This window comes from Saccostrea echinata, unplaced genomic scaffold, assembly GCF_033153115.1.
Source record: "Saccostrea echinata isolate AGI-Se365-2 ecotype Australia unplaced genomic scaffold, CSIRO_AGI_Sech_v1 ptg000030l, whole genome shotgun sequence".
Taxonomy (NCBI): domain Eukaryota; kingdom Metazoa; phylum Mollusca; class Bivalvia; order Ostreida; family Ostreidae; genus Saccostrea; species Saccostrea echinata.
The window spans coordinates 12,017,312-12,031,047 of record NW_026889779.1 but is presented as its reverse complement, the minus strand read 5'-3'; the positions used below and the strand labels follow the sequence as shown (position 1 = coordinate 12,031,047).

Genomic DNA, 13,736 nt, shown 5'->3' with positions numbered 1-13,736 from the left:
TACCAGACTTATGCCTTTCCTTATAAAATAGGATGTGGTTTAGCAGGAGGAAATTGGACACATTATAGACAATATATTGAACAATTTGTACACACTTATCAAAAACAAGTGTACATTCTTCATAAACATTGACTGTGTGTGTGTGTGTGTGTGTATTATAAAGATTGTGTTATAAATAAATAAAAAATGTGTTTATGTTATTTTATTTTAAAAAAAAGATTCATGTTTTACAAAAAAAAAAAAATAGTGACCTGGTGTTGATACGTTTCTATAAACTTGAATGTTCTTAAAAAGGTATCTATTCAAATCATTAAAGTGGCCCTTAAAAGGGCCGTTGATACGTTTCTATAACCTTGAATGTTTTTTAGGTATCTTTTCGTATAGGTATCTATTCAAAATAAGTGGCCCTTAAAAGGGCCGTTGATACGTTTCTATAACCTTGAATGTTTTTTAGGTATCTTTTCGTATAGGTATCTATTCAAAATAAGTGGCCCTTAAAAGGGCCGTTGATACGTTTCTATAACCTTGAATGTATTAGAGGTATCTTTTCGAATCATTGGAGTGGCCCTTAAAAGGGCCGTTGGTTGATTTTTTTTATCAAGGGTTTACTCCCTGAGAGGCCTGCCTCTACCTCTGCCTCTGCCTGAGAGGGGAGGTACTGGTTACCGGTCAACGGCTCCATAAAGTCTGGCCTTCCGGGTCGGGGTAGAGATGACTCTCTTGGAGGAGGGGGTCTCAATCCTCGCCCGCGAGCTGCATATCTCGAAAGCCTGCGTCTACACAGAGGGCAACATTGGTTCATCTGTACCAGCACAGCTGAACACTCGAGACAAGCCGGTCGACGGCGACACTGACAGCAGATGTAATTGGACATCCGATCCTCCTCCAAGCAAACTGAACAGGAATCCAGCCTGCCTGCTGCAACTTGAATCCCCCATCTAGGAATTGGCCCCGTAGTACTCACACCTGGTGACATCTCCGGGGTCGGGGGTGGTGGTCTAGCCAGTTCCGGGGAAGGTGCCCAGTCGTCGTTGACGGGAGGGGGCCAATCCGAATCAACGGATGAAGAAGCCCCCTGTCCAGCCCAATCGTTGTTAACGGGAGGGGTCCAATCCGAATCTACGGAGGAATCCCACTGTCCAGCAGCTGCTCCCGGGGGATGACTGGGTGACCAGGTAGGAGTTGGTGGTCTTCTTGGAGGGGACGGGCTTCTCGGGTGGTCCTCGAGTAGTTCCGGACTACTCAGAGGGGCCGAATACGAAGCAGCAGGTGTTGAATCTGTCCTCCTCCTTCTCCTTGGCTGGTCATCTTCGTTAGTAGAAGACCTATGTCGTCGTCGTCTTCGTCGTCTTCTTCTTTCTTGTCTCCTTCCCCTAATCATGTCACTGGCTAGGCCCAGGGTAGCTATCGGCCAGCGAGCTAACTCCCTGCCGGTGGCTACGTCTCTGACGATCCAAACATTTTCAATCTCTACCCCTGGAAATATGTAAAAGTTTTGGACATCGTCCTCAGCCATACTGATACGGTGTCAGCAGAACTGATACTAACAGAATGACACCGAGCTCTGGCAAGCTGCCGTATTTATGCGCACATCACGAGCGTAAAAGAGAGCACCCCTAAACCGAGAGCCAAAAAAATCATGGCGACGTCAAATTGTGTTATTTTGTGCTTCATAATCTATACTTTGGAGTGAATAACTTATTATGGGATTAGAAATGCTTTCAAACATCTTACCCATCAGATGAAGGTAAGTTTCAGGCATGATTTCACACTATTTTTGATGCATGACATTTATCTGTCGTCTAGAAAAGAAGCATTGATGTTGAACCGAAGGGCTAAAATCGGGTCACCTGAATACATCAAATAAGTATTTTAACCTTTTTTAAAGTGTGATACAAGGAAAACTTAATCTATACAATGAGATTAAACCTAGAGAAAAGTGTTGATGCTGTTTTTAAATCAAAGGAATGGTTTCAAGTGTAAAAATATAGCCAGAGTCGGTTTAGGTATAGACACAAGAAGGCGAAGGTCGGCCATTTTTTGTAGAAAATCACTGTAATGACTTGTATAGAGAATATAGGATTTTTTTAAATCGTGACCTTTTCTGACTGGAATTTTTAAATAAATCAAATCAGTTTAGTTGAAAAACAATTTGAATCCACTTTATTTCCAGTGGGAAGGTCTAGATGTTTTATAAATAACGATACAACACAGCGTCTTATTACAAGGCACAGCATTCTATACACATAAGCATGATTTTTTTAGGAATCCTGAAAGATTTTGAGATAAAACAGAATCGTTTTACAATCAATCTATATCTACTTTAATGGAAATGGGAATAGATTTTTTTTTTCTGACTAAACAAAAAAAAAAATCTCAGCGTCTAAAAAATCTCAGCGTCTAAACCAGGGCACAAGATGGCGTCCTATTTGTATAGAAATCATAACAAAAGACTTATTGTGGTTGACATCCTTTTATTTTTTATTTAATAATTGTTCAAATTGTCGAATTCTCCTCTGAAATCGTAATCGATCGGCTACTATAGCCATCCATGGACTTTTTCGATCTTCGGGTGGTAAATGATAAATTTCATTCAGGCTGGTATCAAAAGTTACACATTTCTTAACATGTCTGAAATTTCTACATATTTCATCCCGTATTGGATGCATATTTTCTCTACCGCTTCTATTTCCTTCCAGAGTAGACATACTTTGCTCCCTTCGGGATGACATAGGAAACTGTAAGGTTTTCCTAAATAGTCGCTCATTTTCATCCCGTACATTTTTTCTGGTAGAGTCTTTTTGATCCGTTGACAAAGGAAATGTATAATGGCTAGTCTCCCCACTGTCGGATGATGTAATAAAGCCAGGCATTGTAACCACAAGTCCTGAGTATTTTCTATGATGGTCGTCGCTCTCTGGAACACTGGTTCCGCCTCCGGGGGTAAAGCTGCTGGATTTTTCTCGATACATCGCATTAAAAAATCATACCCTTCCAACACTAAAGAGTGAGTGTGTTTATGTGTTGACATGATAATCAATTGTGAAGAAATGACTAGAAATGTTTTCTTATTTATACCCCTGTTATCTATACAAGACGTACACAGAACGTACAATGTACTGACTCAGCAATGTACTGACTCAGCAAAACGTAGGTAAAACGAGAGAGGGTGCTAAGCGCGAGGGTCTAAAACGTAAGTCAAACCTATTTTTGCACACGAAATTCAAAAGGGTATATAAACCAGAACTGGAAATTTAGGATCATTCTTACTGGGCACTTGGTACTTGACAGACGTAGAAATATGGCACAAGCAATGATGAATTCCGTGGAAAATCGTAATTATATTCCAGCTACCAATGAAGGGTAAGGATATGCTCTACCGACAATGCCTGACACGCAGGATCCCATCGGATTTGATCTGGGACTTTATAATATGCCTGAACCCATGACAAAGGAAGATATGGGCATCTTAACCACCACTTTGGATGGCATTGTCAACATGCTGACTCAACTGAAAGAGTACAACACTAGTGAATTTTGTTTGATTCGTGGGAAATTGTCCCGATTAGAAGTTAAAGTCGCTAGAATGGAAGAAAAAATGAGAGGATACGAGAAAAATGAAAACACAGGAGCTGCCAAGAAAAATGAAAACACAGGAGCTGCCAAGAAAAGTAAACAGACAGACCCATGTTTCATATGTAAAGAATTAGGACATTGGGCTCCGGACTGTCCCAGAAAAAAACAGAACTTATGCTACAAGTGTGGAAATTTTGGACATTGGGCCCATCAGTGTACAGATGACAGTATGGAATTACTCAAAGAAGTGGAAAAACTGGAGAAAAAGGCACAAGAAAACAAGACCACCCAACATAAGACCAGTCAACAGGATCAAAAGCAGATTAACAACAAGAGGAAACTTCCTGCTACTACCCAGACGGAGAAGACCCTGAAACTCCAGAAGAAAAAGTAAATATGTACATTTTTTACTTTGAATAAATCATCTTACACACTTTTTTACTGTGTTATTGTTTTTTCCGTTTTCAGAAAATAGAGCTCTGTGTGAATGACACACATGACGTCACAATGGTATACTTGAATCCATGCCAAGATTGTGTATTGCCTAGACCTGACTCAGCACAATACGTAGATCAAACGTAGACCCCCCTTTGATTGGGTTTTTCCATTCTCTATACTAGATTGAACCGGTCATCTGGGGCCAAAAAAAAGTGTACTCAGTTGACCCGGCCATCCAGGATCTGGGGGGACAAAAGTGCACTCAGTTGACCCGGCCATCCAGGATCTGGGGGGACAAAAGTGCACTCAGTTGACCCGGCCATCCAGGCTCCTTATACTACTTATAGGTTCACCGGGAGTTTGAATGTAGATGTTACATATTCTCAATATATATCTGATTTTGTGAATGCGCCGGCTTCCCCTACTATTGACACATTTAAAATATGCCATTGAACAGAAGAAAAAAAAAATATTTGTAAGATATTCCTAGCTTTTTTCATTCTAAGGGTGAGTCAAACGTATAAGCCAATTTTCACCAAAAGCCGTTTATTAGAACTGTCCTTCCTGAAATACTTTATTTTAACAAATAAGATATATTAGATAGTCTTGTTGTATATTTAATTTGTTAAAATAAAGTATATCAGGAAGGACAGAACGAAGAATAAACACAATGTCTCAAGAATTTCCGAACAGCCTTCGCACTGCTGTAACTTAACTTGTATTTCTTGTGCATGACTTTTTTACAGGATATTTTTTTTTAAAAGAATACATGTACGTTTCGAGATGAAAAGTGATCGTACTAACATAAATTCATAATATGCACCATGTAAAGTTACATTAGTATACAATAGATATATAATACTGTTTCTTAACACAAAAGCTTAATGGTTGAGTGTCAAGTCATGCATTGTTACATTTAACCCAAACAATGGGTAGTTTAACTACAGAGGAATAAGTTCAGAAAATTTTATATCTTCATTTTTCTTTTCAATAGTTTAAACATTTGTGTAATTTTGATAAATTAATTTCTCTCTAAAAAAAAATTTTTTTTAAAAAACCCTTGTACTAAATTAGTATTAAGAATACTAAGAATAACTAGTTCACATTTAAGCTTTGAATTTGTGTCGCTGGAGAGATATATTTTTAAAATGCCAGGCCCGAAATATAAGATTGACATTCTTAAAATAATTCAGGAAGCAAATACTGCTATTTGTTTTGACAACATAAGGTTTAGTACATCAAAGAGAACATGTTAATTATTTACATTCCATTACATGATAATATCAGTTTTATTATTTTATGGTTATGTATCTGTTCTTTGTACCACTTCAAGGTACGCTAACAAAGTTGTAATGTATGCGCAAACCTGGATGTTTTTAACTTTTTTTATTTATAAATGTGCAATGTGACCTTTTACAAATCGAAAAATGTAAAAATTGTTTGATCTTAACAACAGGATATTCGTTTGTTTGTTTGTTTGTTGTTTACCGTCCCTCTTGAGAATTTTTCACACATATGGAAACGCCATGCACCACTTGCCGGTGGAGAGCTGCAAATTTTGACCTATGCTCGGCACGTAGGGCCACTGAGCAGTGAGGGATTTTTTCGTGCCAGCACCTACTGCAACACGGGACCTCGATTTATACGGTCTCATCCGAATGACCGGTCTTCACGTCCCCCAGTGGGATCGAACCCGTGACGTAAGGATCAACTCCTTACTCCGCGACTTTAGAGAAGACACTCTACCACTGCAGGATATTCGTACCTCCATTTAAGAAAATCTCTGCCTAGATAAAAATCTTATTAATTGCACTTGCATTTTAAATAAATTTACCATATGTAATACATCAAAAGAGTTTTTGGAATGCTAAGCATTAAATAAAAAGTTCATTCTTACGCAAGAAATGAAACAAAAAAAAAATTGCAAAAATGGCATTTATTAGTAGAATAGATTTTAATCTTTATGCAATATCCAATACATTTTTATGGTTATCCTTACTTTACGTCATTAATTTTATCGTGAAAATCGCTTCAAGTTATCAATTTTTTTTTTTTTACAGAAGAATGAAACCCAGCCTTCCATGAATGTTTTAGAAGCCTGGAATAGAGGATATAATGGCTCGGGTGTAAATATTGCGGTTATCGATGACGGGATACAAATGGATCATCCTGATTTACAAAGAAATATCGTAAGTTGAATTATCACTGAGTATGTGTTGTATTCTTCCATGTTAATTTCAACAAATACGCAAAAACTATATCATTAGAAAGGGTCTACGAAGCTTATAGGGATACATCATAGAGACTTTGATTATATGGAATTAACTTCTTACACATAGTTGAAACAATTAGTAGTCAGCTTTATAACAGTTTCGTACCAGAAGAGAAGGGTATCTTCATATCATAATTTCTAAAAATCTTATTTTATTAGGATGTTGTAAACAGCTATGATTATATTGGAAACGATACGGATCCCTTTCCAGCAAACATATCTGATGAGTAAGTCTCACAGTTTCTTACACAGAAACATAAAAGATAAATGTGTTTCTTTTGAAAATAAGTTATGACACAGACATTTAATTGCTGATTAAGATATAAAAGCTAGTAAGTTCAAATTTGAATTACAACAGAAAACACCATGAAAATAACCTTAGTGTTAAACGTAATATTTTAACATTTTGGAAATTGGTCCAAGTTACATGTAGTCTTTTTTTGAAAGTTTTACTGTAGTTATTATCAATTTAATTCGGATAAAGGAATTTAAACTTAAAGATCTAATCAAAAGACAGAATCTAAAAAACAATATGCCTCCTCCCTCCGATCTCGGGGCATAAAAATGAAAAATGAAAATGCACAACTACAGTTGCTGATCATCATTTCTTAAAAATTTCATCAACATTGTGTTATTTCCGGGCAGGAAAATACTTGAACAAAACCATAGTCTAGCAATAACAATATGTCGTCCGACTTTGTTCGGGGCGAAAAAGCGGTTATTATACAAATTTGGTGACAGAAATAATGAATTACTGTAGATTTCTAAATATATGCGAGGAATTAATTATCGCGTAATTAAGCGAGAAGCACCACTTGCGAAATAAAATTACTCGCTTTTATTTTTAAGGTGCTGAAATCAATGTAAAATTCGTTAATCAAACGTCCACTCGCGCGAATGATTGTTCTCGCGATTTAACGTTAAAGAGCCAAATCGCGATAATAAGTACTCGCGAAAAATAAGGAATCTACAGTAACTTCAATTAGCTTTGTTTGTGTAGATTTTCAAAATGAAAGATACCTTAATCTCTCACATTTTCGAATATTTTCAACAGTCATGGAACAAAAGTTGCTGGCATAGTAGCGGCAGAAGCAAACAATGATGAATGCATAGTGGGAATCGCCTTTAATTCTACAATCATTGGTAAATTACAATCCAATCATTTACAATTTTCAGCGAATTATTTCAGAGAGATTATCAAAGTATTAGGGGATTTAATTATCTTTTCACAATGCGTAACACAAAACATCAGTTACATTTTGTCTTAATACGAATTTTACATTACGCAGGAATTAGGCTGTTAGGAGATGATGGAGTTACAGATGTTACAGAGGCGTTAGCATTGACTCATAACATGCAGGATGTAGATATATACGTCAACGCTTGGGGGCCTGCAGACCGATATGGTTACAGTACACCAGGTTCAGTCACTTATTCTGCCTTTCTGGATGGTGTCAGCTCTGTAAGTCATGAATCGTGATTTTTATTTTAGCATAAAGTGAAATTATATGTAATGAATCTGAAGCTATCACATCACACGACTGTGTCACATTTTCTTATGACATGGTAATCCTGTGTTTTTACTATTCAGGGAAGGAATGGAAAGGGAAATATATTCCTTTGGGCAGCAGGGAATGGCGGCATAAGTGACAACTGCAACGCTGATGGTTATGTAAATCAAATATTTACAATTCCTATTACAAGTGTTGGAGCTGACGGTGATGCGGCTTCTTACTCTGAAGTGTGTGCCCCTGTGTTTGCCGCAACGTATTCCGGGACCACACAAGAATATAATTTGGTAATTTATAACAAGATATACGCTTGTTCATTAAAAAAGAGATCATTAATCCACTATATCTCCAGTGTATCTAAGTTGAATTTTGAAACCCAATAGCGTCTATGGTCCATTATGTCTATATCTCCACAGGTTATTAGCACTTGAAAACATACTGGAACTCAGTTTCAGATTTGGTTTCTTGGACTAAATACAAATGACATAAATTTGCAAATGATAATATTGAGAGTATACAGACAGACATCGTCGTAAGCCACGGGTTTTGTGTCCATTCAATTTCCACAAACCCGTGGCTGCTTCCTACCAAATTCTCTCGTTCTCGCGACTGAATCATTGAATATTTATTAAGTGACGCCAGATTTACCTTGACCAATGAAATCACTCTGTAGCAATTTTTGGTACGCTTAAATGGCGGCGCCCATAATGAAATCATGTTTGCTATGCGTGGCAGATTTATTGAAAAAAAATATGATAGATCCTGAAGAACAGAGGTGAGTAACGTATATTCTAAAATACTTACAAGGTTTTACATTAAAATACAGGGTTTTGAATGTAGACGTTGTGTGAGAACGCTGAATAGCGTTACTCGTTAAGAAAGGAAATTCGAACCGAAGTTGATGTACAGCTCGTGGTTATGGTTACATCCAAATACAAGATAGACTGATCATTTTCATTGGTTCTGACTTGAAGCGTCAGATGTTATTCCATTGGTTGAATGTATGTTATTAATGTTCATGAGAACGAGAGAAATTTGTAGGAGACAGGCACGGGTTTGTGGAAATAGAATGGACACAAAACCCGTGGCTTGCGACGATGATAGACAGAAAATGAAAAGATTACAAAATTAATGCAAAGTTTATTCTCCCTTTCACTCAGAAAATATCATTAATGATTTACTATAAACCAAGATGAGAAATAGTTTAAAACTGTCCGCCTCCGGTTTATGAAACATTGTATGCAGAGTTATGTCCGAAAGCTTATTTGTTGACTGTTTTTAGGTCACCTGAGTCACTCAGGTGATCTATTGCTATCTGTTTTCGTCCGTCGTCGTGCGACGTGCGTTAACATTTGAACATTTTTAGCTTCTTCTCTGAAACCGCTCAACCAATTTCAACCAAATTTGGCATAAAGCATCTATGGGTGAAGGGGAACAAAAATTGTGAATTTCATGGTCCCTATCCCCCTGGGGCCTGAGGGGTGGGACTAAAACCACCAAAAATAATGCAATCTTTAAAAATCTTATTCTTTACTCCTGGACATCAAGCAGTCAAACTGTTGGCATGATTGTAAAAAGCATTGAGCCCTCTTCCAAACTTTTGAAATTCATGGCCCCAGGATCAGGGGTTCTGGTGCTAGGGCGGGGCTATATAGATCATATAGTGAAAGTGCATTATTTCTTTGAAAATCTTTTTCTTTGCTCCTGGGTATCAAATAAACTAACTAAGTACATAGTTATGAAGAGCAAGAGTACCTCTTCCAAAATTGTGAATTTCATGGCCCCAGGGTGAGGGGTTCTGGTGAAAAGGGGGGGGGGCTCTACTGATTATATAGTGAATATGCAATAATTCTTTGAAAATCTTCTCCTCAGTTCCTGGATATTAAATAAACTAACCAAGTATATAGTAATGATGAGCAAGAGTGCCTCTTCCAAAATTGTGAAATTGATGGCCCCAGGGTCAGGGGTTCTAGTGTTAGGGCGGGGCTCTATTGATTATATAGTGAAAATGCATTAATTCTTTGAAAACCTGGGTTCTAAATAAAGTAACTAAGTACATAGTTATGATGACCAAGAGTGCCTCTTCCAAAATTGTGAATTTCATGGCCCCAGGGTGAGGGGTTCTGGTGAAAAGGGGGGGGGGGCTCTACTGATTATATTGTGAAAATGCATAAATTCTTTGAAAATCATCTTCTCTCTTCCTGATTATTAAAAAAACTAACCAAGTATTTAGTTCTGATGAGCAAGAATGCCTCTTCCAAAATTATGAAATTGATAGCCCCGGGGTCAGGGGTTCTGGTGTTAGTGCGGGGCTCAATTGATTATGTAGTGAAAATGCATTAATTCTTTGAAAATCTTCCTCTCTGCTCCTGGGTATCAAATAAACTAACTAAGTACATAGTTATGAAGAGCAAGAGTGCCTCTTTCAAAGTTGTGAATTTCATGGTCGCAGGGTGAGGGGTTCTGGTGAAAAGGGGGGGGGGTGGCTCTAATGATTATATAGTTAAAAATGCATTAATTCTTTGAAAATCTTCTTCTCTGTTCCTGGGTATTAAATAAACTAACCAAGTATATAGTTATGATGAGCAAGAGTGCCTCTTCCAAAATTTTGAAATTGATAGCCCCAGGGTCAGGGGTTCAAGTGTTAGGGCGGGGCTCTATTGATTGTAAAGTGAAAATGCATTTATTCTTTGAAAATCTTCATCTCTGCTGCTGGGTACTAAATAAAGTAACTATGTACATAGTTATGATGAGCAAGAGTGCCTCTTCCAAAATTGTGAATTTCATAGCCCCAGGGTGAGGGGTTCTCGTGAAAAGGGGGGGGGCTCTATTGATTATATTGTGAAAATGCATTAATTCTTTGAAAATCTTCTTCTCTGTTCCTGGGTATTAAATAAACTAAGTAAGTACATAGTTATAATGAGCAAGTGTGCCTCTTTTAAAATTGAAATTGATAGCCCCGGGGTCAGGGATTCTGGTGTTAGGGCGGGGCTCTATTGATTATATAGTAAAAATACATTAATTTTGTTAAATAATCCTGTTTGCTCCTTAGTGTTAATCAGATAAACAAAGTGAATACTGTCTGGTCCCAGGGTGAGAGGCTCTGGAGTTTCTCGGTGGGGACCGGGGGGGGGGGGGGGGGCTCTATTGATAATATAGTGAATCTGTAGTAAATAATGCATTATTTCTTTAAAAATCTTCTCTGCACCTGGGCATATCAGAGGCAAAAAAAGTACAAGTTTTAATAAAGATTTTTGAACATTGGGACCATTTTGTCAAGTGTTCTGGTCCTGGCCAGGGCTCTATTAATTTGTATTTTTACTGAGAGGAGTTATTCCCCTTTGCCATTTACTTATGATAATTAGTCACTGTAAATAATGTACTTGACAGGTTAATAGAATAAGAGAATTATGCAAGATTTTTTATCGTATAATACAAAAAGTACTTTCATAGTTTTATGATCAGATAGACTTGTAAGTAATAGATAAATAAAAATGAGACAAAAATAACTTGTCTCATTCAATGCTCATCAAAGACCAAGAGAGTCCAATGTAAGAGATTTCAACAAGGAATTAAAATAGTACAGAAGCACTGATAGTTTGTTAATATTCTGTATGGTGTTAGTGATAAATGGGGAACAGATCAGAACTTAAGTTATGAACTGTTAATAAACACTAGACTAATTATTTTGTTGATCCTGATCACCCTATTTTTCTTGCTTTTGGGCAACAAAGCTTCACCTTTCAGTTCATTTTATACTCGATGGATCTTCTAAATTATATAAGTATTATACTCAGGTGACCGTTAAGGCCCTTTGGCCTCTTGTTTATTTTTCACAATAAGAATGAAGTTGAGTTTCTGATGTTTGTGCATCGTCTCAAGCCACGGTCTGGAGTCCGCATACTCCTACCCGCGGCTGCTTGATCACATCTTGAATAATCATGCCTCTAATGTGACGTCAAGTTCAACAAATGAAAATAATTATTTCTACAGAATTGCAATCAACAATATACAATAATTTTGAAAAAGCAATCGGGTATTGAAAAGTCGCATCAAAGGTCATGATTAATTTTCTATAATTCTATAGACGTCTACCACTACAGAATCCAAGTGTGTTGATGGATTAATAGGAACGTCATTCTCTGTTCCACAAGCTGCTGGAATAATTGCCTTGGTGATTCAAGCAAAGTATAAGATTGTATAAATTTTCTACTGTTTTAGTTGTTAATCTAAAAGAACAAATTGCAGTAAAATTATGAAAATTGATTATTTGTTTTAATTCACATTATAATCAATAAATCATATAGGAAATACTTTAAATGTGGAATTCAGATGAAAATATTTATTTACATAGAAATCCTTAGAACCAAATGCTTAAATGGAACTTGACTTCAATGGAAAAGACACATTTTTTTTCAAACTTCGATATCTTTAAATATTTGATTTTCCCGAAAAACCGTTTTGCAGTCCATCTTTGACTTGGAGAGACATGCAACATCTTATCGCGGAGACAAGCAAGAAACACAATTTACAAAACCTACAAGGCGGATATTCCTCTTGGCAGAGAAACGGAGCTGGGTATAACGGTAACTATGTACATGTACAGGATATATCATCGAATGTTTGAAATGGTAAATAATATATTAGGTATTTACAAGTGCAAAATAAGAAGATTGATCGCTATTCTGTTCTTAGTGAGTCAGATTTTGGGCTTTGGCTTAATGGATGCAGATGCTATGGTAGCAAAAGCAAAGACCTGGGTGTCAGTTCCAGAGCAGATTATATGCGCCACTGGAAAATTCTCTATTGAAAGGTAACACTTGATCTCTTAAATCTAAATCACACACACACACACACCTACACACACACACACATATATATATATATAATCAGCATGTTCAACAATTTTACTGTTATATTAATCTTTCTATAAGAAATACTTTTTCTGGTTATCAGAAGCACGGGACTTTCTTCTGGCGTTTTAAGCAAAAAGGAAATCACGACACAAAATTGTGCGATAAACACCATTGAACACGTCGAGGTCTTTGCCAATTTTACATATTCCAGTAATAGGGGTGATGTACTCCTGTACCTAGACTCGCCTGCAGGGACTCGATCCCATTTAATGACCCATCGACCAGCTGATTCAGCTAAATACCCATCTGCTGGTTCATTGAGATGGTATTATTCATCGGTGCATTTCTGGGGAGAGACAGTTGATGGGACGTGGATATTAAGTATTGACTCAAACAATCGTTCTTCTGTTCAAGGTACATGTAAGCTTTTGTTTGTTTTTAATATCAAGTTATCTTGGATCTTCAAATAATCATTCTGTTTTATATTGTGGTCATACGGGTTTGATCCCCAGTGGCCAGATAGCTCAGTTGGTAGAACACCTGACTGGATATTTAGAATCCTGATCTTGTCCATCGCATTTTTTCCTCTCCTGTTAAAATTTTAAGTAGATAGATATTCAGACTTTTGAAATAATAAGGGTCTTCTAAAAATAAGAGAAAAGGAAAAATTAAAGTTAGAAATAAGCTTTTATAGGAGTTTTTTAAAATTACAAATATGTGATATATTTTCTAATGAATTTGTTCTGATGAGATTTATGCATGCTTATGAAAAGATTTTATAGATGTATTTTCATCTTTGGCTTTCAGTGACTTTACACAGTTGGCGTTTATACTTTTATGGATTCTATAAAGGTATTTCATTTGCAAAATTTATTCTTGATGACGTTTATGTAGGTTACAATTGCCATATTTGTATTAATATCATTTTCGTATATTGCATTTGAGATTATTTTGCCCTGTTTTGTATTTGCCCAACATGTTTTTCTATATGTCTCATAGCAGATTATCTTATTTCAAAATCTTCCTTTACACGAAAGGACATAATTAAATGTTAAAATGTTGGAGTGCATGGAGTTGCTTTCT

At 36.7% G+C, this 13,736-nt stretch overlaps 1 protein-coding gene across 1 annotated transcript in view; it reads left to right on the top strand.

Moving 5' to 3' along the window:
* The window catches only part of LOC133196348 (furin-like protease kpc-1), a 36,697-nt gene that overhangs the window by 22,298 nt on the left and 663 nt on the right, over positions 1-13,736 (top strand). Inside the window, exons 4-13 of the mRNA XM_061332257.1 lie at positions 6,075-6,203; positions 6,446-6,513; positions 7,341-7,429; positions 7,576-7,748; positions 7,878-8,084; positions 11,885-11,985; positions 12,265-12,383; positions 12,493-12,610; positions 12,754-13,067; positions 13,461-13,505. Coding sequence (XP_061188241.1) covers positions 6,075-6,203; positions 6,446-6,513; positions 7,341-7,429; positions 7,576-7,748; positions 7,878-8,084; positions 11,885-11,985; positions 12,265-12,383; positions 12,493-12,610; positions 12,754-13,067; positions 13,461-13,505 — 1,363 coding nt within the window. The remainder of the gene's footprint in view (positions 1-6,074; positions 6,204-6,445; positions 6,514-7,340; positions 7,430-7,575; positions 7,749-7,877; positions 8,085-11,884; positions 11,986-12,264; positions 12,384-12,492; positions 12,611-12,753; positions 13,068-13,460; positions 13,506-13,736) is intronic.